The 24,499-nt window shown below is 44.1% G+C and overlaps 1 protein-coding gene across 2 annotated transcripts; it reads left to right on the top strand.

The window, feature by feature from the left end:
• Window positions 1-4,678: 4,678 nt before the first annotated feature.
• Window positions 4,679-24,374, top strand: KDELR2 (KDEL endoplasmic reticulum protein retention receptor 2). 2 transcript variants are annotated; one of them, XM_032394177.1, is made up of 5 exons: window positions 4,679-4,867; window positions 13,883-13,983; window positions 17,695-17,853; window positions 18,830-19,082; window positions 20,484-24,370. In XM_032394177.1, the coding sequence occupies exons 1-5, from the start codon at window positions 4,777-4,779 to the stop codon at window positions 20,516-20,518; spliced, it is 639 nt and encodes a 212-aa protein (XP_032250068.1). In that variant the 5' UTR covers window positions 4,679-4,776; the 3' UTR covers window positions 20,519-24,370. The 2 variants fall into 2 exon arrangements, with proteins under 2 accessions (XP_032250068.1, XP_032250069.1); XM_032394178.1 differs by lacking the exon at window positions 18,830-19,082 and having other exon boundaries at window positions 4,685-4,867; window positions 20,484-24,374.
• Window positions 24,375-24,499: the final 125 nt, after the last annotated feature.

Here is a 24,499-nt window from a genome sequence, read left to right on the forward strand (position 1 = left end):
TGACCACACTTCCTACAACTGGGCAGCAAGCCCTTTCTTGAAAGGGGATCTGGGGCACGGGGTGGGGGTGGGGGGTGTGCATCTCTGTGCGGGAGAAACAAGTTGTGAGGGTAGAGGGCCAGAAGCTAGTCTGCAAAAAAATCCTTCCAGCCAGTAAAAGTGTAAAAGGGTAAGCGGAGGAGTGAGTTCTCCACAACGCCATATCAAAAATAGAAATTCTCTCCTGCGTGAATAGGCACGGTGATCCAGCTTATACAATTATGGACACATGACTCATTTTTGTTTTTACGGAAGTCCAGGGAAATAGAATGATCACAATTCCTCTGTACCCCTGGGTGAGGCATGAGCCCTGGTGGAACTCAAACATCTTGTGTCTTTGGATGAAGTTGCATGTTTTATGCATCACTCCTGTATTGGTTATCTGTGGCTGGGTAACAAATTACCCCAAAACTTAGTATCTTAAAACAGCAAATATTCGTTATCTCAGTTTTGGAAGGCCAGAAATTTGGGATTGACTTAACTGGCTGCCTCTGGCTCAGGAAATATCATGAGGTTGGGTAAATAAAAATCTAAAAAAAAATTAAATCCCTGGTGCCAAAGGGGAAAGATCCCCCCACACACACACACACATACCTTTTCTTTCAGCATTTCCTTTAAAAAACCTGTAATCTCCAATCTTTTCTGTCTCTTTCAGATGTATATAAATCTTTTTAAAAGCTAAATAAATTTCTTGCCAGTTTTGCATCCTAGTCTTTCTTGGGGGGCTCTGCAGCCATCTCTTTGAAATGCGAACACCAAGGTGGATGGCACCTTGTCTCCCTGTCTCTGTGGGAGTTTAGCTTATGTGCCAGGCTCCAAGTTATAACTTTCTGCTTGTTGGAAAGATATGAGATGGGGCGTCTGGGTGGCTCAGTCGGTTAAGCGACTGACTCTTGATCTCAGGTCTTTTATCTCAGGGTTGTGAGTTCAAGCCCAGCGTGGAGCCCACTTTAAAAAAAAAAAAAAGATGGCAAGTTTTCTTTTTGCTTCTAGACAAAGACAACTCACATGTGTGTAACGGCTTGTATCTACTTGGCTATACAAAAGGGTGAGGTTTCTTTCTATCTTTGAAATTTCTTTAGCAGACTGCCCATGACTCATGTCATAGTTTGGTTTGATACTTATCCAATATTAAAACTGTTTCATTCTTTTTTTACATTTTGAGCAGAGGTTTTACTGTGTTGACAGGAGATTTTATTTATTTATTTATCTTAAGATTTTCTTTTTTAAGTTATCTCCACACCCAACATGTGGCTCGAACTCACAACCCCGAGATCAAGAGTTGCATGTTCTACTGACTGAGCCAAACAGGCACCAGGAGATTTTTATTTTTAATTATATTTCCCCAACAGGTGCAGTGAAGACATCAGCTGAGGTTGCATTCATCCAAACGCTGGGCTGGGGCTGGAATGCTGCTTCCAAGATGGTTCGATCACAAGGCTGTTGGCAGAAGGCCACATGTCCTTGATGGCTGTTCATAGGAAGACTCGGTTTCTTACCACGTGACTCTCCCCATACAGCAGCTTGAATGTCCTCACGGCCCACAGCTGGCTTCTCTTAGAGTGAATGATCTGAGAGAACAAGGAGGACAAAACAATACCTTTTGGGACATTGTCTCAGAAGGGACATGATATCACCTCTACCATATTCTTTTTTTTTAAGATTTATTTATTTATTTGAGAGAGAGACAGCACGAGCACACATGAGCAGGGTGAGGCAGCAGGAGAGAGAGAATCCCAAGCAGATCTACCAAGCGCAGAGCCTGGGGCTCGATTCCAGGACCCTGAGATCATGACCTGAGCCGAAACCAAGAGTCAGATACTTAAGCAACTGGGCCACCAGGTGCCCTTGCCATATTCTATTTATTAGAAGCAAGTCACTAAATCCAGCCCACATTCAAGGAGAGAGGCATTAAACTCCCCTCTTAAGGGAACCATCAAGTCATTTGTGGACATATTTCAAAATCATGAAATATAACAAGAAGTGCCAACAAGCTGGTTAATTAGCGTCACTAATTCAAAAAGTATCACATAAGTCCCTGCACAGGAAAAGTAGAAATGCCCCGAAATCTTGCAGCTTTTACCTGAAGTAACTTGAGGTTTTCCCAAATGTGACAACTGTCCTAAAAATTTCCATGATATTATCCATGACCATTTGGGAAGATGAAAGAAACATTTCCAAACAATCATTTGAACTATTTTTGATTGACTGAAGTATTTTTCAATCAATTATGCTGGAGAAAAGATCATTTTCTATTCTCTCTACAGAAAATACCTTAAAATTATTGTCTGGGTCGGAGCGGGAGAAATGGGTGAAGGGGGTCAAAAGGTACAAATTCCCAATTATAAAATAAGTAAGTCCTGGGAATGATATTTAAAGCACAGTGACTATCGTTAACAATACTGTATTGTACTTTTCAAAGTTGCTAAGCGAGTAGATCTTCAAAGTTCTCATCACAAGAAAAAAAATTGTAACTCTGTATGGTGACGGATGTTAACTAGACTTATTGTAGTGATCATTTCATAACACATACAAATATTGAATCATTATGTTACATACCTGAAACCGATATAATGTTATATGTCAATTATATCTTAATACAAAATAGAAAAAAATTACAGTGTTCTGCACTATTAAGTTTTAATCCCAACACATAGACACACATAAAAATCATTGGCATAAGAAGAGGTGTCCAAAGAGTATACACTGAAAAAAGGAGGTAAAGGGTATTACAGAATTGTACAAGGTCGTTTATTAATAAAAATACTGTGATATTGTCAGGATTTTGTGCTGTTTGCCGTATCTGTCAGCAGGGCTGAGTTCATGAGGGAGCGACCAATGCAGTTTCACAGGGACAGATGGACCCCACAATTAAGATTTAATGCTCTGTGGTCACTGTCTTCAAATTCTTAATAATTTTATCTTTGAATTTGTGTTTTGCTGGTGAGGTCCAATGAGACAATGGGACATACAGCGGGGACTTGGAGCCTTGGCTCCTCCTGCGTGGTTCCACTCTTGCCGCCTCCTTACCTCCTTAAGATGGGTTCTAGGCTGTCTGCTCCCCTGTGCCCTGGGTCCTCTCTGCTCCTGACAGTGACCACTGCCACGCTCCACTTAGGTAGGGGCCTGGGTGCAGGTATGGGTGGGTCTGGCTGGGTTGGAGTGGGTCTGGCTGAACTCTCGAGCCCTGTGTCCTCTCTGAGCAGGTGGCCATCCCACCGCTTAGTGGGTAACTCGGCCGGGGCAAGCCTGACCGTCCCCTGATCCAGGCACCTCATGTGTCCTGGCACTAAGGTTCCAATACCCTTGAGGGTTGCCCTCTGCCTATGGGTTGTGCATGGAAAGGGGAGCTTCCTGGCTGGACCTCCCTGCCCCAGAAATATCAGCTGGTTAAGAGGGAACCAGCAGCCAGCCATCAGGCCCACGTGCACACTCCACTGGAATCTAGAGCAGACGTGCCTCATGGCACTAGCTCATCCAGTACCCCCATGCCCAAAGGAGTGCTCGCCGGCCTGCCCTGTGTCTGGGGGGACCGCCTCTTCATCCCTCCCCTCTTCCTGGGTCTGGCCTGTGTCCATCTCTAGGACAAGCCCTGAAATATGAATCGTGTTCTTTCAGCGATTAAGCATTGGACTTAAGCGTTCCGGTGTTTGCATTCAAAACTGACATGGCCCAATAATAAAGACAATCTGTGAAACTCTTGATCATAATTTAAGACTTTTTCTTATTCACAGCATAAAATAGCAAACAGAAAACACCCCGAGACAGACTGCAAAAAGAAAAGAGAAAGCTTTGTACTTTCGCACTGTTAACCAGCCCTTTTTGTTCCTTCTTTTGAACTCGGGACCCCACGTTTTCTTTTCTTTTTTTTTTAAAGATTTGTTATTTTTTATTTGACAGAGAGAGGGAGAGTACAAGCAGGGGGAGCGGCAGGCAGAGGGAGAGGGAGAAGCAGGCTCCCTGCTCAGCAGGGAGCCCGATGTGGGGCTCGATCCCAGGACCCCGGATCATGCCCCAAGCCGAAGGCAGACGCTTAACCGTCTGAGCCACCTAGGCGCCCCCCACCCCACGTTTTCAATCTGCACTGGGTTCCGCAAATTATGCAGCGGATCCAGTTTGTCAGCTTTGTTCTGCTTGTAATTTCTTGTGATTTCTTTTCTCATCCTACAGAAATGTTCACTTTTCCACCAAATTTTGCACTCTCAAAGAGAGTCCCCAGGATGGTAAAAGCTTCAAGCTCCCCCCGCCCCACAGAAGCCGCATCCTCCCGGGCACCCCCAATAACGACCGTATCTTGACCGAACCCGCCGCGGATTAATGTTTATTTTCCTCTTACACTTTTTCATCCAGTAAGCCTGCAGAGCGCTTAAGATCAGTGGGGGGGGGGGGGGGGGGGATCCCTCACAAGGGAGTGTCGTTTCAAAAATTTAAAGGAAATCGCTGGCACCCGAGGGAGGCCGGAAACCGGCCGGGGGAAGTTCGCGAGGGGTCGGGGTCCTGGGGAGGGAGCCCCTGTGCGGGCGCTTCGGGCCGGGCCTGCGCTGGGCGCGTCCCCTTTAAGGGGCGGGGCCCGGCAGCGGCTCCCCCCGCTCCCAGACTGCCCCGCGCGCGCCGGCAGTTCGGCCACGTCCCTGGCCACGTCGCGCCCGCTCTCGCCATCTTCGCCGCTTCCTCTGCGGGGCCGCCGCCGCCGCCTGAGCTGCCGAGCCCCGGGCCGCCGCGCCGACCGCCGCCGCCATGAACATCTTCCGGCTGACGGGGGACCTATCCCACCTGGCGGCCATCGTCATCCTGCTGCTGAAGATCTGGAAGACGCGCTCCTGCGCCGGTGAGCGGCGGGCCAGGTCCCGGAGAGGCTCGGGCGCCAGGCCGGGTCGCCCCGAGGAGCCGCCGACCTCGGCCGCCCCACGGCCCGCGGGCCTGCGGCGCCCGCCACACCCCCTCGCCTGGCCCGGCAGGGGATCGGCCCCGGCGGGGGGTACCCTGCGGCCACTCGGGGTGGGCGCCCAGGCCAGGCAGGGTGTCGCGGCTCTGGGCCCCGCTCGGCTCTGGGTCGGCTCCCGAACTTGAGCTGTCGGGGCGGGGGAGGCGCCAGCCAGACTGCGCGGGGCCCCATTCTGTCTGAAAAGTTTGGATGGGGCGGGGGCCGGGGGGAGTCCGGCCGGCTTGCCCCTCGGCCCTCGGCTCTGATGGGCGCAGCTCCGCGCGCCTGGGCGCCTGGGCTGCGGGTCGGGAGGTGCGGGGCGCCCGCGAATCAATGGGACTGGAGGGAGGAGGATGGGCAGGAGCGCGGCCCGCTCGGCCTGACGTGGCAGCCAGGCCAGCCCGGGAGGCGGAGCGGGCTCGGGGAAGTCACCCCGCTCCCTACCCTGCCCCTTCGAGGACTGGCCTTTAGGTTAGGGTGTCGGGTCCCACCTGACCCTAGAGTTCTGTGGGCTTCACCCCAGCTCTGGGATCCAGGATCTCGCCTGCCACGGGGGTGTGTGTGTGTGTGTGAGGAGGTCCCTAAATGAATTTCTGGGGGACCGTCAGTGCTGCTTTGAGAAACGAGCTAGTTTGTCGAACTCGAAGTGTCTCCATCTAATAACGGGTTCTCTTCAACCTGCGGCGCCGGGTCCCGCCGAGGTGTCGTGCGGTCTCCTGTAATGCCTCGCTCCACGTCACCAGTGAGTTGGCGACTCCCGCCTCTGGAGTACGCATTTCATGCATGCATTGCTGGGAGGCAGTGGGACCAATCTTCCCCAGATAACAGCTGTGAAGTTTTACATTTCATTAACCCTAAAAGCTTCAGAGGGGCAAATTTTTAAATGATTTCTTGAAATGCAGTGTCTTCTTTAAACTTCTTTTTGATGCCGTGGCCTCAGTGAAATAACTTTGGAATTCAAGAGCTCAGTTTCTGCACAGGCAGTAAAAGATCCCATTTCCCTGATCAGTTTCTAAAGATTTCCATATCTAGGGTAACACCCCACATCACTGACTGCTGTCTTCAGGACTCACCTATCTCCCCAGAACACACCTGAGATCGAGGAAGTAAGCAAAAACAAGAGACCTTTGAGCAGTCAAAATGGATGTTACAAAGTCCATGTACTGAAACCAGTGTTGTCTGGCTTGGAGGTGATCTCTCATTTTGTACATATTCTGAGAGGTTCAGTTGTAAGATTTACAATTATAGCAAAGTAACTGCAGCAATTGTGAGAGCTGACAATTAAGCACGTGCTGGGTGCTAGGTAGCGCACTAAATGCTTTCTATAGCTTTTTCCACCTGGTCTTTAAAATGACCTTAAGAGCTAGGTGCTGTTGTCCCCATTCTGTGGAGGAGGGAACTGAGCCTTAAGGGAGGTGAGGAAATTAATGGTAGAGCCAGGATTGAAACACAAGCAAACTCACAGTTAAGGATTTTGAATCAGCATCTGTCTATTTTGGTCTAAGTAATTTTAGTTTAAACTCTGATGCCAGACCAGTAGTTTAGGTCATCTTTTCATTGCACTCAGGAAATTTGTCACGCCCCCCCCCCCCCCCGCTTTATTGAAATATAATTGACATATAACATTGTATTAGTTTCAGGTATGCAACGTAATGATTTGATATATGTATATATTGTGAAATGATCACCATAATAAGTCTAGTTAACATCCATCACCACACATAGTTAACCATTTTTTTTCTTGTGATGAGAACTTTAAAGATCTGTTCTCTTACCAACTTTCAAATACACAATACGGTGTTATTGACTGTAGTCATCGTGCTGTCCATGACATCCCCAGGACTTACTTTATAACTGGAAGTGTGTACCTTTTGACTACCTTTACCCATTTCACCCACCCCTCACTCAGAAAATGTTACTTTTATCTTGATTTTTGCTCCAAAATTTTTGTATGAGTCTCTTCGTTTTCTTTCGTGTATTTCTCAGAATCCCGTTCTCTGTCGAGTCCTTAAGTATTGAAGCATGCTGTCTCTTAAACACACATCTAAATTAAGATGTTGGGGAGAAGCTAGTATACCTCCACGTATAGAATTCTTAAGGGAACCTTGAGTAATACGGAGAAAGTGAGAGGGTTTGCTATTTTGTTTGTTTTTTAATATTCACTATCTTCATTTGGGAGATTTAGGAGCATTTAGGAAAATAGAAAATACTTCAGCCAAGATAATAAGGAAGATAAGTAGTTAAGTTCTTGTGTATTTGTCAAGTATTCCTACAGTTAACCTGAAGTTATAGGGCATTATTAAACTATTCTCTTTGTCAGACTGAAGATCATTTTAGTTCTTATACATGAGATTTCCTGGCCTTTTAAAAATCAAAATCACCGAGATCATTTATTCAGAATTAAATGCTAAATTTGATTGGCTGCTTTGTTTTTCCATTCTAAATTATGAAAGTTGTTTAGAGGCTTTTGAAAGAGAATTTGATATGAGTTTCTCAAATAACTGGAATAAGAGACTTGTACGTTCAGGTTGTGTTTCTCACTTTGACAATACTGGTATTGGGGTTCATTTTAGGATTTGGGCACCTGTTTTGAACATGCCTGCAGCCAGAACCATGGGGCTTTTTTCCCTTAGGGTAAGGGATGAGACAGGTTAGTGAGGAAGCTGGAGATTCTGTTTTCCTGACCATCTAATTTGAGAATGACCACCTTAAAGGGCCTGTTTTAAAGTGAGGGCAGGAGAGCTGATCTTGGTTTAGCTCTGTCTTTGTCTGCTGTTGTCATTACAAAGGGGTGCCCAGATGAAGTATGACTTTCTCATATCCCTGAACTATCGTTGCAGCTGGACCCACAGTACACTCAGGTTATCACTTTATCCTTGTCCTCTACACTGGCCTGGGTAGCCTTGGGAGAACAAGCCTTGGTTTGTAGATGAAGAACTTCTTATCAACATTTTTCTGTAGGCTGGCTGATAGTTATTAATAGTGCTGTTATCTATTGTGCTTACATTACTAGTGGAGTCCTTTTGAGATCCATGACTCCCAGCCGCCCTCTCCTAGTCTCTCCCCTCCTCCCCCATCTATTGCTTTGATTGTTGTTAGCTGTTATGTTGGTTTTATTGTAGACTTTTTATCTTTCCATACATGATAGGAACATCCAGTGTCCCCTGCTTTTCTCATAATTGGACAGCTTATAATTTTGAATACAAAATCTCCTCTTTTATTGTGGTCATTGAGTACTTCAGGAAGCTATTGTATCACATTCCCAGCTCCCTCTTTGTAGCAGCTGTCCCCTCTGTTCTTTTGAGTGCCAGTCTGTTGACTAATCATTGCTCTCAAACATCTATTGACCAGGGCGCCTGGGTGGCTCAGTCATTAAGCTTCTGCCTTCGGCTCAGGTCATGGTCCCAGGGTCCTGGGATCGAGCCCGCATCGGGCTCCCTGCTCGGGGGGAAGCCCGCCTCTCCCTCTCCCACTCCCGCTGCTTGTGTTCCCTCTCTTGCTGTGTCTCTCTCTGTCAAATAAATAAATAAAATCTTAAAAAAAAAAAAAGAATCTATTGACCACCCATTGAGTGCAAGGTACTGGGGACACAATTTAGAACAGCAGCTTATAGCTATCAAAGTCTCTGCTTTCAAGAAAGTTGCAATTTACTTGAAATAATAAGACATATATAAAAAGATAAAAATAAAGGGTATTAAAAATAAAGGGTATTAAATGCAGGCAGTAAATCCTGTGGATGTGAAGTGGCTAGAAGGATCCCAGGGAAGGCTCCCATGACTTCCCAGCAAGGTGTAGGTAAGACCTCTGTGAAGAAAAGTCTGAAACTTTGTTAATGGACATAGAAGATGACCTGAATGTATCTTCGTAACCGTGGTTCTGAATAGGACCAGATAGGCTGGTAAGGAGGCAAGATGATTCATCTCCCCAAATTAACTTACCGATTCAGAATATCATCAAAGTTAAAAGCCAATAAGCTGAGAGAAATAATCTGCAATATATCTTAAGTGACAAAAAGCTAACATACATAATAAAATAATCCTATAAATAAAAAGGATAGAAAAATGGGCAAAGTTGGCAGTTCACAGAAGAATAACAGAAGGCCCATTAAGCGTGAAAGAATGCCCAGCCGCATTAATAGTTAGGAACTTGGACAGTAAAACAGCAATGCATACCATCATTTCCTCACTGGGTGAGAAAAGTAAGGGGTTTATAACATGTAACATAGGCAAGGGTGTGAAAGGCCATTCTCATTTGGTGTTAGTGAATATGAAAATTGGCACAGCCTTTCTAGGGGAAATCTGACTGCTTATCAAAACTTAAAGTTGATGTTCATATATTTATACCAGCGATTGTAAGGAATCTGAACTACAAAAATTGCCATATGTGTAAATAAACTATAGGTATAAAGATGTTCCTTGTACCTAAATAACTATAAAACACTGTTTATAGATAAAAAGATGTTCATGTAGTATTCATAAAAAAGTTGTAAACAACCCAAATGTCCGTTAATGGAGTGGTTGTGCAAATGTGGTATGGTTACACTATGGAACACTATGCAGCCATTAACAAGAAGGAGCTAGAAGTATTAACAGGGGAAGATAAATCTGAGAGGTTAAGATAAAAAAACAAATTGTAGGGGCACCTGGGTGGCTCAGCTGGTTAAGCATCTGCCTTCGGCTCAGAACATGATCCCAGAGTCCTGAGATCGAGCCCTACAACAGGCTCTCTGCTCAGCAAGAGGCTTGCTTCTCCCTCTCCCTCTGCTGCTCCCCCTGCTCGTGCTCTCTCTCTCTCAAATAAATAAGATCTTAAAAAAAAAAAAGCAAATTGTAAAGCAGAAGATTCTGTGGCCCCACTCTAAGGGGCAAACATATATGCAGGTACATATACAAACACATATATAGAAAGGAGCTTTTATTTTTATTTTTTAAAGATTTTATTTATTCATTTGAGACACAGAGATACAGAGAGAGAGCATGAGCAGGGAGAGAGGCAGAGGGAGAAGGAGAAGCAGGCTCCCTGCTGAGCCAGGAGCCCGATGTGGGGCTCGATCCCAGGACCCTGGAATCATGACCTGAGCCGAAGGCAGATGTTTAACCATCTGAGCCACCCAGGCGCCCCATAAAGGAGCTTTTAAAAAGCCTGGAAAGTTGCATTTAAAATGGAGGTGGGAAGGATGTTAAAAGGTCCTTTTGTTTTTATTCCTTATATTTTAGCCCAGTTGGAATTTTTAATTAAATAGCATTGATTTCTTTGAAAACAAGAAAAAACAACAGAACAGTACATAGTGAGAGCTGTCATTTATCAAGCATTTGCAATGTGACAGGTATAATATAAAGCACTTTTTCTTTAGCAGTCCCACAAAGTTGTCATAATTTGTCCCCATTTGAGAGATGCAGAAAGTGAGGTTGGAGGTGGGGCGCAATGTATGTCATGGGCCCAGGCTTACCCTGGGTGTTCAGGGGCTGAGCTTAAACCCAGTCTGTCTGGCTTCAGAGGCTCTTTTTCCCTAGGTCCCAAGAGTTGTGTTACGAGTCAGTTCCTGACTATTAGGCTGCTGGTTCCAGGGAAAGTTAATGGCCTTTAGGAGAGTGTCCACATCCTTAGAGACCATGGGCTGGAGCATGGTGCCTGGGGCCCTTGCTGACAGTGCAGACTGTCCTGGTGGTCTAACCTACGGGACTTGGTTGCAGCTCCGCTGTTACCAGAACAAAAATAATTCAGGGAAAGCTTTTCTGTTTGGTCAAGGGTTCTGGTCTGTAAACCACTGGGAATATAAGAAATGCAACTTTTAACCTGCAGCATAATTTAGAGTAATATACACTGTAGTGTATAGTTGTAGGGTTTTATTAAACCTAACTTGGGCCAATGTAAAAGATAGGAATGGTGTTAGGTTTAATGACTGATTTCCATTTAATGTGCCATACTCCTTAATATGGATATTTGGTGCATTTGGTATTGGGATGGCCATTTCAGAAACATTTAGAATGAGTATTCTTGAGAGCTTGTTACCTGCCAGCCTTCACATGCTTTGGTCCCAAACAGGGAGAAAGTGACTGTGGGAGCCCCTCAGGCTTTCAGGAGGTTCTCTCCCTGGAAGGAGATTCCTGCCCCTGCCCTCTCTGTCTTCAGCTGGGATCTCTGCCATCTTGTGAAGACTGGAAAATTTCTCTGTCTTAAAGGAAGAAGCTGCTACTTCCTAATCAGGATCCCAGTCCAGGAAGAATAGGGTAGAACTGTATGAGCACACTTAGATTTCCAGCATGGCAGTTCCTACATGGATTCTGCACATGAGACAAGCTGCAGGCCACACACTGCCTGGCTCTCGCTCTTCTCCTGCTCAGGGGCTCTCCCACCCTCTGGTCGGCAGTAAATTAGGACAGAGCCCACAGAGCATCGCCTATTGACAGTTACAGAGACACAGTATGACTTAGAAACTTCTTGGAAATGTTATCCCAAAATACCACAAAATGAGAATTTACGCCATGACATGAAAATAAAATGAATTCTGTCTCTTTTTTTTTTTGACCATTTGTTCATTCATTCGGCAGATATTTTCTTTTTTTTTTTTTTTTTTTTAAGATTTTATCTATTTGCGAGAGAGACAATGAGAGACAGACAGCATGAGAGGGAGGAGGGTCAGAGGGAGAAGCAGACTCCCTGCTGAGCAGGGAGCCTGATGTGGGACTCGATCCCGGGACTCCAGGATCATGACCTGAGCCGAAGGCAGTCGCCCAACCAACTGAGCCACCCAGGCGCCCCTCGGCAGATATTTTCTTAGCCCTGCTGCATGTCAGGCCCAGTGCTGAGCACAGAGAATACAAAATGGATAAGACATGACCCCAACCTTTGGAGATCTCAGTGTCTGTTGGGGAAGAGGGAAGACAGGCAACCGGATAATTGCAGTGTATGTTGTAAGATCATAACAGGAGCTGGGGCAGCAGCTGGTGGGAAGTAGTTTCCAATATGTATTTGCTGAATGATAAACAGTACCAAGGGAGGGTGTCTTCAAAGACGACTTACCAGAGGAAGTGGTATGTGAGTTGGGTCTCAAAGGGAGTGGTAAAATTGATATGATAGTCCTGGATTTTTAATATAGGGATGCCGAAAATGAGGAAAAATCGCAAATCTGTCTGGCTTCCAAAGTTCCATTAGAATAAACCCTTTATAACAAATTTGCCTGTATGTACCCTATAATTTTTTTATTTAAAATATTGGAAAGAACCAGATGGGAAAGGAACTGGGAATTTCTCTCTCAAAGCTTCAACCAATATCAAATGTGAGTTGCATGCTCCTTATCCTTTTCCCCTTCATTGTGTCTTCTCTCTCTCCCATGTCTCTATGTGAATGGCAACCTCATTGTTCTCCTTTGGAACATTGATCTCTGATAAGAAAATAAGTTCCCCATATCTGGGGAAAACTGAAAGGAGCAGACTGTCTGTATCTCCACCTTTGACCCTTGAAATTGGTTACTACTGATGTATCCAGAAGGAGAGAGTCAACTTTTTCTTCAGGTTCTGTTTAGGTATTTTTGTGAATAGACTAGAACTGCAATTATTCATATGTAGAAAGTAACATTCTTGTATCCAGGCTTTTTTTCAGTTTCAACAGCCTGCAGAATTGTGTTATAAAATATCATTTAAAAACAATGTAATTTTCACATTCCATAGGAGCATGGCCAGTAATTTGGTGCAGCAACATTTCTTTAAAATGCATGCTTACTGAAATGTTTAATGGTGTGAAGTTTGCAACGTAGAGGAAGGTGGGTGGGTTCTGATGTGTAGGAGGATTCAGTTTCCTTCATGAATTTGCTCAATCTTCATCTGAAACCCATAGTTCACATCCTTTGTCACATAAATATTTGGCCAAATTTAGATGTCAGAAAAGCTGAGTGCACATGCTACGTGACCATTGACACTTCGCGGCTGATCTCCACATGCCGCAACAGTGCTCTGGAGGTGGACTGGTGGTTGGAGGTGGGAGCAGATTTAAGGTGTTTTTTTTTTGTTGTTGTTTTTGTTTTTTTTTTTAAAGACTGCTGCTTTTGAGGACTGACTATAGTAGTAGGTTCCCACCCTCTTGTTGCCATGGCATCCAGAGCAACATTTTTATGGCTGTGTGATGAATCTAAGACATGGAATTTTTAAAAACCTTAACATGTCCAAGAAATGCTGCCCTCACAAAATAAGTTGCCTTGGGAGGCCATACCACTGTTCCAGGGTGGTACGCTCAGACTCTTCCCTGTAGCAGTGTTCCTCTCTGGGTTCCTCATCTCCTTAATCAGATTAGATCCCAAGGCCATGAAGGATTTGTCACCATGAGATACACTGTTTTAAAGTAGAAAGAAAGATGCTAAAGGTAGCAGACAAGTTATAACAATAGATACCAGCAGAACTAGTGAAATTATTCTTGCCTGAAGCATATATTTGAAAAATACAGTGTTCAGGGGCACTTGGGTGGCTCAGTCGGTGAAGCGTCCCGATTCGGTTCAGGTCAGGATGGTGTGGTGAGATTGAGCCCTGTGTCAGGGCGGAGTCGGCTTGGTCCTTCTCCCTCTGCTCCTCCCCGACCTGCACTCTCTCTTTCTCTCAAATAAATAAATAAAATCTTTTCAAAAAAAAGAAAAATACTCATTTGAACAGAACATCCTGGTACAGTGGCGCTGGCATGATTAAGGCACTTTCCCATAGTCAGCCAGCAGGGTAAGACCGCAGAGGTAGAGCCTCCCTGAAGGAGCATGTTCAGGAGTGTTAAGTGAAAGGAAAACTACGGCCGCTCGCGTTTAGGGAGTCATCGCAGACATCAGCCTTTGACCCTGGGGCCCACTTCCTGTATCTGCACTTGCCGCGGTATTCTCTGCGGGAAGCGTTCAGCTTCTCTAAGACAGGCTTTTCTAATATGTTCCTTTTGTTTCTTCAGGTATTTCTGGAAAAAGCCAGCTTCTCTTTGCACTGGTCTTCACAACTCGTTACCTGGATCTTTTTACTTCATTTATTTCACTATATAATACATCTATGAAGGTATGGTATGGCATCCAATGGAATGCATTTTATCCATAATTCACAGGCCTATGGAAACTATTAAGTTTGTGTCAGTTGTGTACTTAGACATCTTCTAGAATAATGTCTAAACATGCTGTTCTCGGCCTAAGCACTTTTAGACCACCTTGTACATAGAAGTGGGAATAGCATTATCATTAAGCACATTTTCTGTTTCAGAGGAGTATCTGTTTAATTAAAGTGCTGTGCAGTTAGAGATTTTTTAATCTTAAATTCCTTGAGTATGATAAACTTCTAAAGCTCTTGATAACCCTGTAAGAAAGAGGGATAACCATTATGTTTTCAAGCAGTGCGAAATTACAGACTCCCTGGGAAACCCAGCAGGTTGGTTCAGAAGGAGGAATGAAAGCCAGGACTCCTCGCTGCAGTACCTCGTTTTGCTGTTGTGGGAGGGATTATGTGTAGGCTTCTACTTCTTTTCTTTCTTTTCCTGCTAAATCCATGTTCCATAAACTTCTTTGTGTGCCCTCTTTATTACTCTTTCCATGCCTAAATAACATCTGTACCATAATTCGTTTAATGTGTTTCTAAAACCTTTTAACTTGTGCTAAGCATTAGTATCCCTGGCTTTGGTGTCCTATTTTTTCTGAATCCACATGGAAACAAATGTGTAATTATTAAAATGCAGGATGTCTGTGTACCACCTCACGTCTTGTGGGCCACTGGGGGCGCACGCTCCCTGCTCGCCAAGGCCTCGGTTTCGCACCGTCATTGAACTTAGACTTACTGAGCACCCACGGTGCCGGGCACTCCCCTAGCTCTGAGGACAGGGCCGAAAACGAGCAGAAGGCTTAGTGTCTGGTTGGGGAGAGTAGACGGATCATCCCAGTACTCCGTGAATGACGGCGGTTTGTGCTGGGTGCTGGGAAGGAGTATGGGGCTCTCGGTGTGCAGTGGGAGTCTCGTTTCTTTCATCCATTCGTTCTACATAGCTTACTGAGCACCTGCACGCGGGCCAGTGTTGTGGGCACAGCTGAGGAAGTCATGTTTAACCTGAAGCCTGTTGGTGTGGTGCTTAAAAAGCAATTTTTATAAGCACAGGTCAGAGTAGACAAAGCCATATTTGGGCCTGTAGTCTTTACTAAGAAACAAATTTGAGTTACCTATAATCATTTCATTCTTCATCGCTAAGTGACCGGAGCCTCGTATTCAGGAAATAATTAGCTTACTTAAAATGGGTAGGTCCCGGGGCGCCTGGGTGGCTCAGTCGTTAAGCGTCTGCCTTTGGCTCAGGTCATGATCCCAGGGTCCTGGGATCGAGCCCCACATCGGGCTCTCTGCTTAGCGGGAAGCCTGCTTCTCCCTCTCGCACTCCCCCGGCTTGTGTTCCCTCTCTCGCTGTGTCTCTCTCTCTCAAATAAATAAAATCTTTTTTAAAAAATAAAAAAGGGTAGGTCCCTGCTTGTTGTCCAGGCAAGTTAAAACTGCAGGTTATTACAAGCGTGTGAGCAAGAATCCCCTCAGGATCCTTGGCTTTCAGAAGATCCTTGCTTGGTTCTAGTTCCCAAGCATGTCCTGAACATCAGAGGAGTGAGAGCCAAGTTTTATGTGCTCATTGCTTTGACTTTAAATGCCAGGCACAGGCGAGGGGAGAAAAGCAGCTGCTTACCTCCGTGGCTGCCTAAGCCTTTAGGGACAGAATCTTGGCTGGCCATGTTCCGGGTGCTGGGGAGGGACCCTCCCAGCTACCACATGCCTTGGCCAGATGTTCTGCTGGAGGAGACTCTGTGTATAAATGTATGTGTTTTGTTGTTACATGTAGATTTATATGTTATCTTATTCATATACATGTATACATATATTTGTATGTGGAGAGAACTCTAACAATATAAGATACTAATCTTGATTTTTTTTTTTTTTTGGTAGTTTGGTTTATGGTTATGACCAACAATTTTAAGACCTTGTCAACTGTTTATTTGCAAATATAACTTCATGATGAGGTGCCAGGGATAGTCTAGTGTCTTTGTTCTGTTTTTAAGCATATTGAGGACTTGAGGAGTGCTCTCATTTTCCTAATAAGCCTAGATGTTTTCCTGTAAGTTTCATAAGGTGGTTTTCCTGAGGAGTAGTACTGGGTATCCCAACTGATATCCCACTTGTTTCCATTCAGAGGCTAAACCTCCCCTTTGGTTCTTGGGCCTAAAATTCTGCATTTTGAAAATTGCTATAATTTCAGAATAACAGACTTTTCCTTTGGGTTACATGACTATATGGTGTTTGACCTTTTGAATGTGAAAGAACGTAACTCGACTGTAAGCCTTTGAACAGCTGTACTGCTATGTGAGCTCCCTTGTAGGCTTTGACAAGTTATCCCTTCCTTTTGGTTTTGCTTTTGGTATGCTACCAGACAGAATTTCATAGAAGTGATCTGAATGTTCTGTGTTAAAGTAACACAATGTAAGTAAAAATGATCATAAAGTTAAATGTGGGCTACATTGTATCTTCTCTTTAGAAAAGCACTAGCTAGGGGTGCCTGGGTGGGGCTCAGTCAGTTCAGCCTCCAAGTCTTGGTGTCAGCTCAGGTCATAATCTCATGGGTCATGGGATTGAGCTCCCCGCTTGATGGGGAGTCTGCTTGAGATTCTCTCCTTCTGCCCGTCCCCTCACTCTTTCTCTCTCTCTCACTGTCTCTCTCAAATGAGTAAATACGTCTTAAAAAAGAAAGAAAGAAAGAAAAGAAAGGCACTAGCTAAGAAATAGCCTCATGCTGGAGGGAGGTGCACTGGGGTGGAACTGCGCCCCTAGGCTGCTAACTAATGGTTTAAAGTGAGATTACAAATACATTCTTTGGAGGGGGTTGGGAGGGATGGGGTGGCTGGGGGATGGACACTGGGGAGGGTATGTGCTATGCTGAGCACTGTGAATTGTGTAAGACTGATGAATCACAGACCTGTACCCCTGAAACAAATAATACATTATATGTTAATTTTAAAAAATGCATTCTTTGGCAGTTTCTTATAAAGTTAAAGGTACACTTTTAACATATGATCCAGCAATCCCATTCCCAGGTATTGACCCAAGAGAAATGAAAAGTTAGGCTCATACAAATGCCTGTATATAAATGTTCATAGTAGCTTTATCTATTGTCCTCCAAGCTGGCAACAGCCCACCTGTCCTGAAGGTAGTATGTGGATGAACAACTGTGCTGCACCCAGACAGTGAACTGCTCCTCGGCAGTAAAAAGGAACCAGTTGTTAATACACACAGCAACATGGTTGGATCGAGAACGCATTATGGTACTTAAAAGAAGCCAGTCTTGGGGGACATACTATATGATTCCATTTATTTGGTATTCTGGAAAAGGCAAAAACTGCAGGGACCAAGAATACATCAGTTATCAAAAAAAAAAAAAAAAAAAAAAGGAAGAAGAAGAGATCAGTTATCGCCAGACTTTGGGCCTGGGGGAAGGGCTTGACTACAAAGGGCAGCATGAAGGAGGTTTTTGGGGGGGGTTACATGATAGGACTATCCTGTGTCTTGATTGTGGTGGTGGTTATATGACTAGTAGATCTATATACCCCCCAGAAGTTAACTTTTATTGTATTTAAATTTCAAAATAAAGAAGCTAAGGAAAAAAATCTTGCTTTTGTGAGCATATGGATGATGTAGAAAGCCAAGGGAGTTGGAGCCATTGTAAAGTATGGATGACCTGTGCTTTTCTTCTGTCCTTAGCTCATCTACATTGCCTGTTCCTATGCCACGGTGTACTTGATCTACATGAAATTTAAGGCGACCTACGACGGAAATCACGATACCTTCCGAGTGGAGTTTCTGGTGGTCCCTGTGGGAGGCCTCTCCTTTCTAGTCAATCATGATTTCTCTCCTCTGGAGGTTAGTTAAGAGGTTATTTAGGGAAACAGACATGTTTGCAGATAATGTGGGTGGTTCTGGCTTGTTTGTTTGATTTGGCAAGCTTCTGGTGCAGCATACACTATTTGGTTTAAATAAATCACAGACAGGAATTAAACCCCCAGGTATTTGCCGGATTCTTCTCTAGAGAATAAACCAGGCTTCTGTGGTAGCAAAGACAGTGCCTTGCCCGTCCAAGTGCTTGAAGAACACGGTTCTTCACGTAAGGGTGTTGCACTTTGATACTGTGTGCAAATCCCCTAAGCAGTGTTGCTACGCTGGGTGTGTTGAGGAAAAGTGGTTTGCATAGTGCCCTGCACTCCACAGAGCCCTGCCTCGCCCTTCCCTTAACGTCCTGGGGAAGCCGCTGCTTGTGGATTCAGAACACTCCCAGGGCTACCTGCAAGGCCTTCTGTCGTCCACGTGAATCAAGTTGGGCAGAGTGTTTACGTAATTGCAATTCTCGTTACTTACCCCTTTGATTTAACCACACCAAGAAAGTCCAAAGAGTAAGAAACATGGTGAAAATACTGAGATAGTCTGTGAAGGAGACCAGCTGGTAAGGAAAAGCAGCAGTGGGAGAGTAGAAGGCCCTGGCTGTCGGCCTCATGCACCGTGGCGGAGAGCGCCCTAGATTCGGAGCGGGACAAGCTTACCTGGGAGAAACACATATGTAGATTCACAGAAAATTGTACCAGGAAGGAGGTGCTGGAGAGATGGGTAATGAAAATTCACAGAGGCAGAGGTGTGTGGGTTACCCAGCTTGTCATTGGGAATGTCGTGCCTCTTCAATGTAGCTCAAGTTTCTGAGATTTATTCCATTGCCGAGCTGCTCTGGTTTGTCCTCCGATGCCTAGACTCCTCACTCTTTGTGCTGCTCCACAGTAAAGCGGGAGTATTTCCTGTGAACTCACGGTGGGTACTGGGTGCTGACTGAAGCCTGTGGTTTCTCTTACAGATTTTGTGGACCTTCTCCATCTACCTGGAATCAGTGGCTATCCTTCCTCAGCTCTTCATGATCAGCAAGACAGGGGAGGCGGAGACCATCACCACCCACTACCTGTTCTTCTTGGGCCTCTACCGCGCTCTCTATCTTGTCAACTGGATCTGGCGCTTCTACTTCGAGGGCTTCTTTGACCTCATTGCTGTGGTGGCCGGCGTTGTCCAGACTATTCTCTACTGTGACTTCTTCTACCTGTACATTACAAAAGGTACCATGGGCTGCCTTCCTCCTGCTTTGTTCCTACAGCTGTGTGTTTTTAGGAGCTCCCTCCCTGTGTGTTTTTAGGAGCTCCCTGCTCTTAATCTGGCACTAGCTCATCAAGCACAACTGGTTTCAGAAAAACATTTTAATGACTGTCAAAAATCTGGGTCAGGGTTTTCAGCCTTTTTCTTTTCTGTGGCTTTATTGTTTTTCTATAATAACATGTTTTTAATGTAAGAAATTTAATCAGCTTTTATAATTCTGAAAACAATCACCTGAAACCCTACCACTCAGAGATGATCATAGTTAATGTTTCGATAAGTGTAATTCCAGATATGTCTATGCATATGCACAGATACACGAGTTAAGCTATACATGCTGTTCTATATATAATCTGTTCCCCCTCCTCACATTTTTTCAAGTCAGGAGATAGAAATCTCCATAGTTTTCAGTAGACAGAGAATGTTTCATTATGTGTATTACCATAATTTACTTACTCAGCCCCCTGTTCATGGGTGTTCAGGCTGTTACTGATTTGCTGCTATTAAAATCCAGTGCATGGGGTGTCTGGGTGGCTCAGTCGGTTAAGCGTCCAGCTCTTGATTTCGGCTCAGGTCATGATCTCAGGGTCATAAGATTGAGCCCCGCGTCGGGCTCCACACTGAGCATGGAGCCTGCTTAAGATTCCCTCTGCCCCCACCCCGCAGCTCGCACATACTCTCTCTCTCTCAAAAAACAAAAACAAAAACAAAAACTGCTTAAATCAGTATCCTTGTATATGTATATTTTCACATTTATGTGAGTATAGGACATGTGAACGTCACAAAAATCTGATGAAAACTGTGGTCCTTGTTCAAAAAAAAAAAGCATATTAATGCATGTGCACACAAATGTATGCATATAGTTTTAGGGGATTCAGGAGCCCCTGAAACCCAACCATAGACAGGCCAAGAACCCTTGCTATACATTATAATGCCTAATGGTGGAATTGCTGGCTACAGGGGCATATGTATCTTCTCTTTTTTAACGTCCAAAATTTCATAGACCTCTGTACATAATAACAGTTATATTTTACTATATGTTGATTAGGGGAGAAAGTAATGAGAAGAAAATGCTGTTGTGAATTTAGTGACAATTTCAATCGAATTTGTATTTCTTAAATTCAGTTGCTGTGACATCAAGGAACATGAAGAAAATTCAAATATGTGTGTGTGTGACATACTCATAGTTCAGGGGGTTTATTTATTGACACCAAAATCCAATGACTCGTGATGCCAAAGGCTTGTTTCCTTGTACCTTATTCTGTGCTGTCTTAAGTGTGACAGACCTCTAGGAACAGGAAGAAAGAAACGATAAGCTTGTCAATACCAGTAACCTTTTGTTTTCTCTTCCTCTCCTAAAATTCTAGTACTCAAGGGAAAGAAGCTCAGTCTGCCAGCGTAAGTGCCAAAGACCATCCCCAGCCTCTGTCCTTCAGGGTGCTCGGACAGAATTCTTACCACAGCAAAGGCACAAGATGCGTGATGCGGAAAATCAGAAACTTAACTCTTTTGTTGCAGATAGTCATCAGTGGCTCTGTAAGAACCCAGAGGAAAAGAACCAGAAGGTTTCTGTTTAATGCATCTTGCCTTATCTTTTTTTATTACTATGTACAAAGATTTTTTTACACAAAGAAACTTAATGCTGTATTAATAAATTCAGTGTGTAGCTTCAATTGGGGTAGTTCCAAAAGTGAAGATTTTGTGAGGAATAAGTGCAAACTTTTTTTTTTTTTTAATTCTTTGAAACTGTTGATTCTTGGTGTCTGCAGTGAAATTGTACTCCTTGACAGTTGGTAGATTGTATATTCTTCCATCTATCAAACTTGCATTCCACTATATTTATTTTTTGCCAAAAGATGAGTTCTATTTGTTTGAAATCTGAGACACTATGTTCAATTTGATCTATCTTTGTTCAAATCTCTTCCCACCTAATGTGGAAATCCTTCCTTGGGCATCACAACACTACATGTAAAGCTGGTAAGGATGACTCACAAGCTTATGGTTTTCATTACCAAAATTTTGGGGTTCTGAATATAGATGGAGTCTCGTTCAAGAGTCACCAAAGGTGCCTGCCCCCCTCTCCCGCTAAGAAGAGTGAGTTTGAGACTGTCCCAAGGGTGTCAGAGAACTCAGTGGGCAGGGGCTCTGGGCTGCTTGCCATCTAAATGTGGGATGTGAGGGACATTTAATGATTATGTTGGATCTAGGACTATGCTCCTCTGAGGAATGGAATACAAGTTAGTCACCTATCACTTTAATTTACAGTTCCAAAAGCTTACTACAACCATGTCCGTGCTCAGATTCAAATGGTTTTTCATATCACTTTCGGGTAGTAAAATGATTTACAGTTTTTTTCTTAATTGGCAGCACCAATTGCCATTCCTTACACTCTTTGATTTTTTTTTTTTTTTTTTTTTTTGGTTTTTGTTTTGTTTTTACTGAGCTCTTGCATGATTTATCTTGTGTTACCATCCTAAATAAACATTTTATTAAATGTAGAATAAATTGTCCTTTTTTTGTGAATTAGGCTTTTGGAACATCCTATGTCAGGATGATTTTTTCATTTTTCAATTGGCAATAAAAGCTCCATATAGGGCCGCAAGCATTTATTGTCCACAAATTAATCTAAAACTTTCTGTATTTTGAGGGAAAATTGGAATTTTTCCTCCTGATTTTGCCATTTTATTGATTTGCTACATTTTTTTGATTTGTGCAAAAGCATATGACTTTGTTTTTACGTGATGCACCATAAATGTTAAAGTGTTGAATACTAACAGTGCTTACTACAAGAAGGATGTAGTATTTTTGCTTGCTGCATTAAAATATCTTGTGGAAGAAGGGAGCTAGATGGGTTTTATTTTTATCTAGTGTGTCTCTTAACATCTTTCTAAATTGGCAGTGTGACTGCATAGTTGAACCTCTTGTCTTGATCTTTTTGTTGCGCCCCGTCCCGTTGCCCCCCCAACCCCGCCACCGCCCTGCCTCATGGTTGTCCTTTTGTGTATCTGTATCTTCCCAGCGTTCTAGTCTTGGTTTAGTTTCTGTTTTCATCCTCCTTGGAAGATTCTGAGAGCGTGGAGGAAGGGTGGGAAATCTCGGTATAGTGGAGCAGACTGCTGCCCACACTGGGGGCGGGGTGGGGGGCTCACACTGTTTCTGTGCATGTAAATTAAACACAAGCTGGGATCACTGTGGGAGAGCACAATGCAGACAAGGATCTGGGACCTCAGCAGGCTGCCTGACTTCGGAAGTATCAGTGTCTTCCCTAGTCATTCTGCCCATGTAAAAGTGAAACTGGCTAAGATGTTACCACCATTTTGCGCCCAACTAGGATGACATCTTAATAAATAGGGTGGCTGAGTGGGAGTGCGGGACTGGGGCAGCGTCCTCACACACATAGGAAACAAAGGCCTTGTATGATGCACTGTTTCAAAGTTCCTTTCACTTCTCCAATAAAGGTTATCAGGTAATTAATACTTTTTTATCCAGCTGTTTTATTCGTGTGAATTTTTTTTAATGAAAGCATGAGGAGAAATAAAGTTCTACTAAGTGGGCTAAGTTGGCTGCTTACAGACACCAATCCATTCCCCATCCAGTTCAATCACAGTGTCAGAATAACGTTTCCTGCTTCCTTACAAGCTGATTGAGAGAGGAGTAGGTAGAGAAATAGGCGAGGGGGGACGAAAAGGTTGCAGGTGGAAGGGAGAAGATCCAGCCCAGCCTTTCCAAAGACATCGCTAGGTTGGACGACTTCGTGGAAAGGTCAAAGATTTCGTTTCAATAGAAATCATGAGTGGTTGGTGGGAACCCTGAGTAAGGAAAGCACAAGCTTTGGGGTCACTCCTCACACTCTAGCTCCGTGACCCTGGTTTAACATGAGTCTCCATCTCAGTTTCCTGCAGAGACTCCTGCCACAGGAGTTTTGTGAGGTGTGAATGAGCCCATGTTAGTGAAGCTCAAAGTAGAGCCTGATGCACACACATTAAGTGCTCAGCACCGGCGTGACCCCTTTTCCCCTCCCTTTGTGCTTAGTTTGGGACAGTTGCCTCAGAAGCTGGCTGGAAACCACTTCTGGCGGGAGACCCTGTGACCTACTTGATGATATTTGTGAATTTTGCCCTTGTTGGGAGAGCAATGCATCTGTAGACATTGACGGCTAAGTACCTACCCCAAACCACCTGAGGGACGTCTGCTGAGGGCTGATTGGACTGGGGCTCCAGGTGGGGTTTTCCTGTGTGCTTCGCCCTCTAGTGATTGAATATGGAAATAGCAAGGAACCCACACTGTGCTCAGTACCCGCCGCACTCTTCACCCCTCTGAGCTAGCCTTTGTTGTATGGAGTCTTGTGTGGGTGCTCTGGGCGTTTCTCCTCGGGTTCTGAAACCATTCCCTCTTATCCCTGCAATTCAAAAGCAAGTTGCAGCATAATGCAGCACTAATGTCTTAAAACAATGACGGGGATACTTTTGTATAATACTAGGATGCGCCAGGTCTCTACCTCTAGTTTCCCCTTGGGCACTGAAAAGGTGAGAGTCTCTAGGCAGGTACTACGCTACACTTGACTCTGTTCTAACAGAATGGAAATATGGAATGTATTTATTCCTCTAATAAGGGATCTAACACAATAACTGATTGGGTAACAGGGAAACTGGTGTGCCCTGAAACGAAAAAAGTCACTTGTTTACTTCGAATTCTGAGAATTGAAGATCCCAGGGCTGTAAAGAAGGGCTTAGAGAAACAACTCTCCAATTTCCTGAAAGATCACCTGGCTAACACTGCCCCACCCCCACCTGACAAAGACTAAATGCAAGGATATTAACTTTACTCAGGACACAGGCATTTTCTCAGATCAAAGAAAATTAAGTCCCAAAGGGAGAAATAGGGGAGGAGATGAACCAACTGATTTGGAAAAACGAAAGAGTAAAGATCACAGTTTCTCCCAAGTTAATATGAAGGTAAAATGAAAAGCCAAGAAAGTCTCTGAAGAATACTTACTGTACTTTGCAAATACATAGTGAAATTAACCTGAAAGAACAAGCAGAGAAGGATACCAAAGATTTTTTTTTCCCCAAAATTCAAGATAGAGCATCTATGGCAGGATGTTATCCCTTGTTACATCTGGATGGTAGATCCTTAGGTGTCTGGCATCTTCTCTGTATTTGAAAATTTTCATCATTTAAAAGTCATGATGGCCCATTTACCTTTTCAAGAGCTGTACTTTGACTTGGATATTTTGGAAGTAGGAAATACAGTTGATCCTGAACAACATGGGTTTGATATTGTGTTCAATAAATACAATACAGAACTGTTCATGTATTTTCTCTTCCTTATGACTTTCTTAATATTTTCTTTTCTCCAGTTTATTATAAGAATACCGTATATA

Source organism: Phoca vitulina, unplaced genomic scaffold (assembly GCF_004348235.1).
Source record: "Phoca vitulina isolate PV1807 unplaced genomic scaffold, GSC_HSeal_1.0 scaffold79, whole genome shotgun sequence".
In the NCBI taxonomy this organism is placed as follows: Eukaryota; Metazoa; Chordata; class Mammalia; order Carnivora; family Phocidae; genus Phoca; species Phoca vitulina.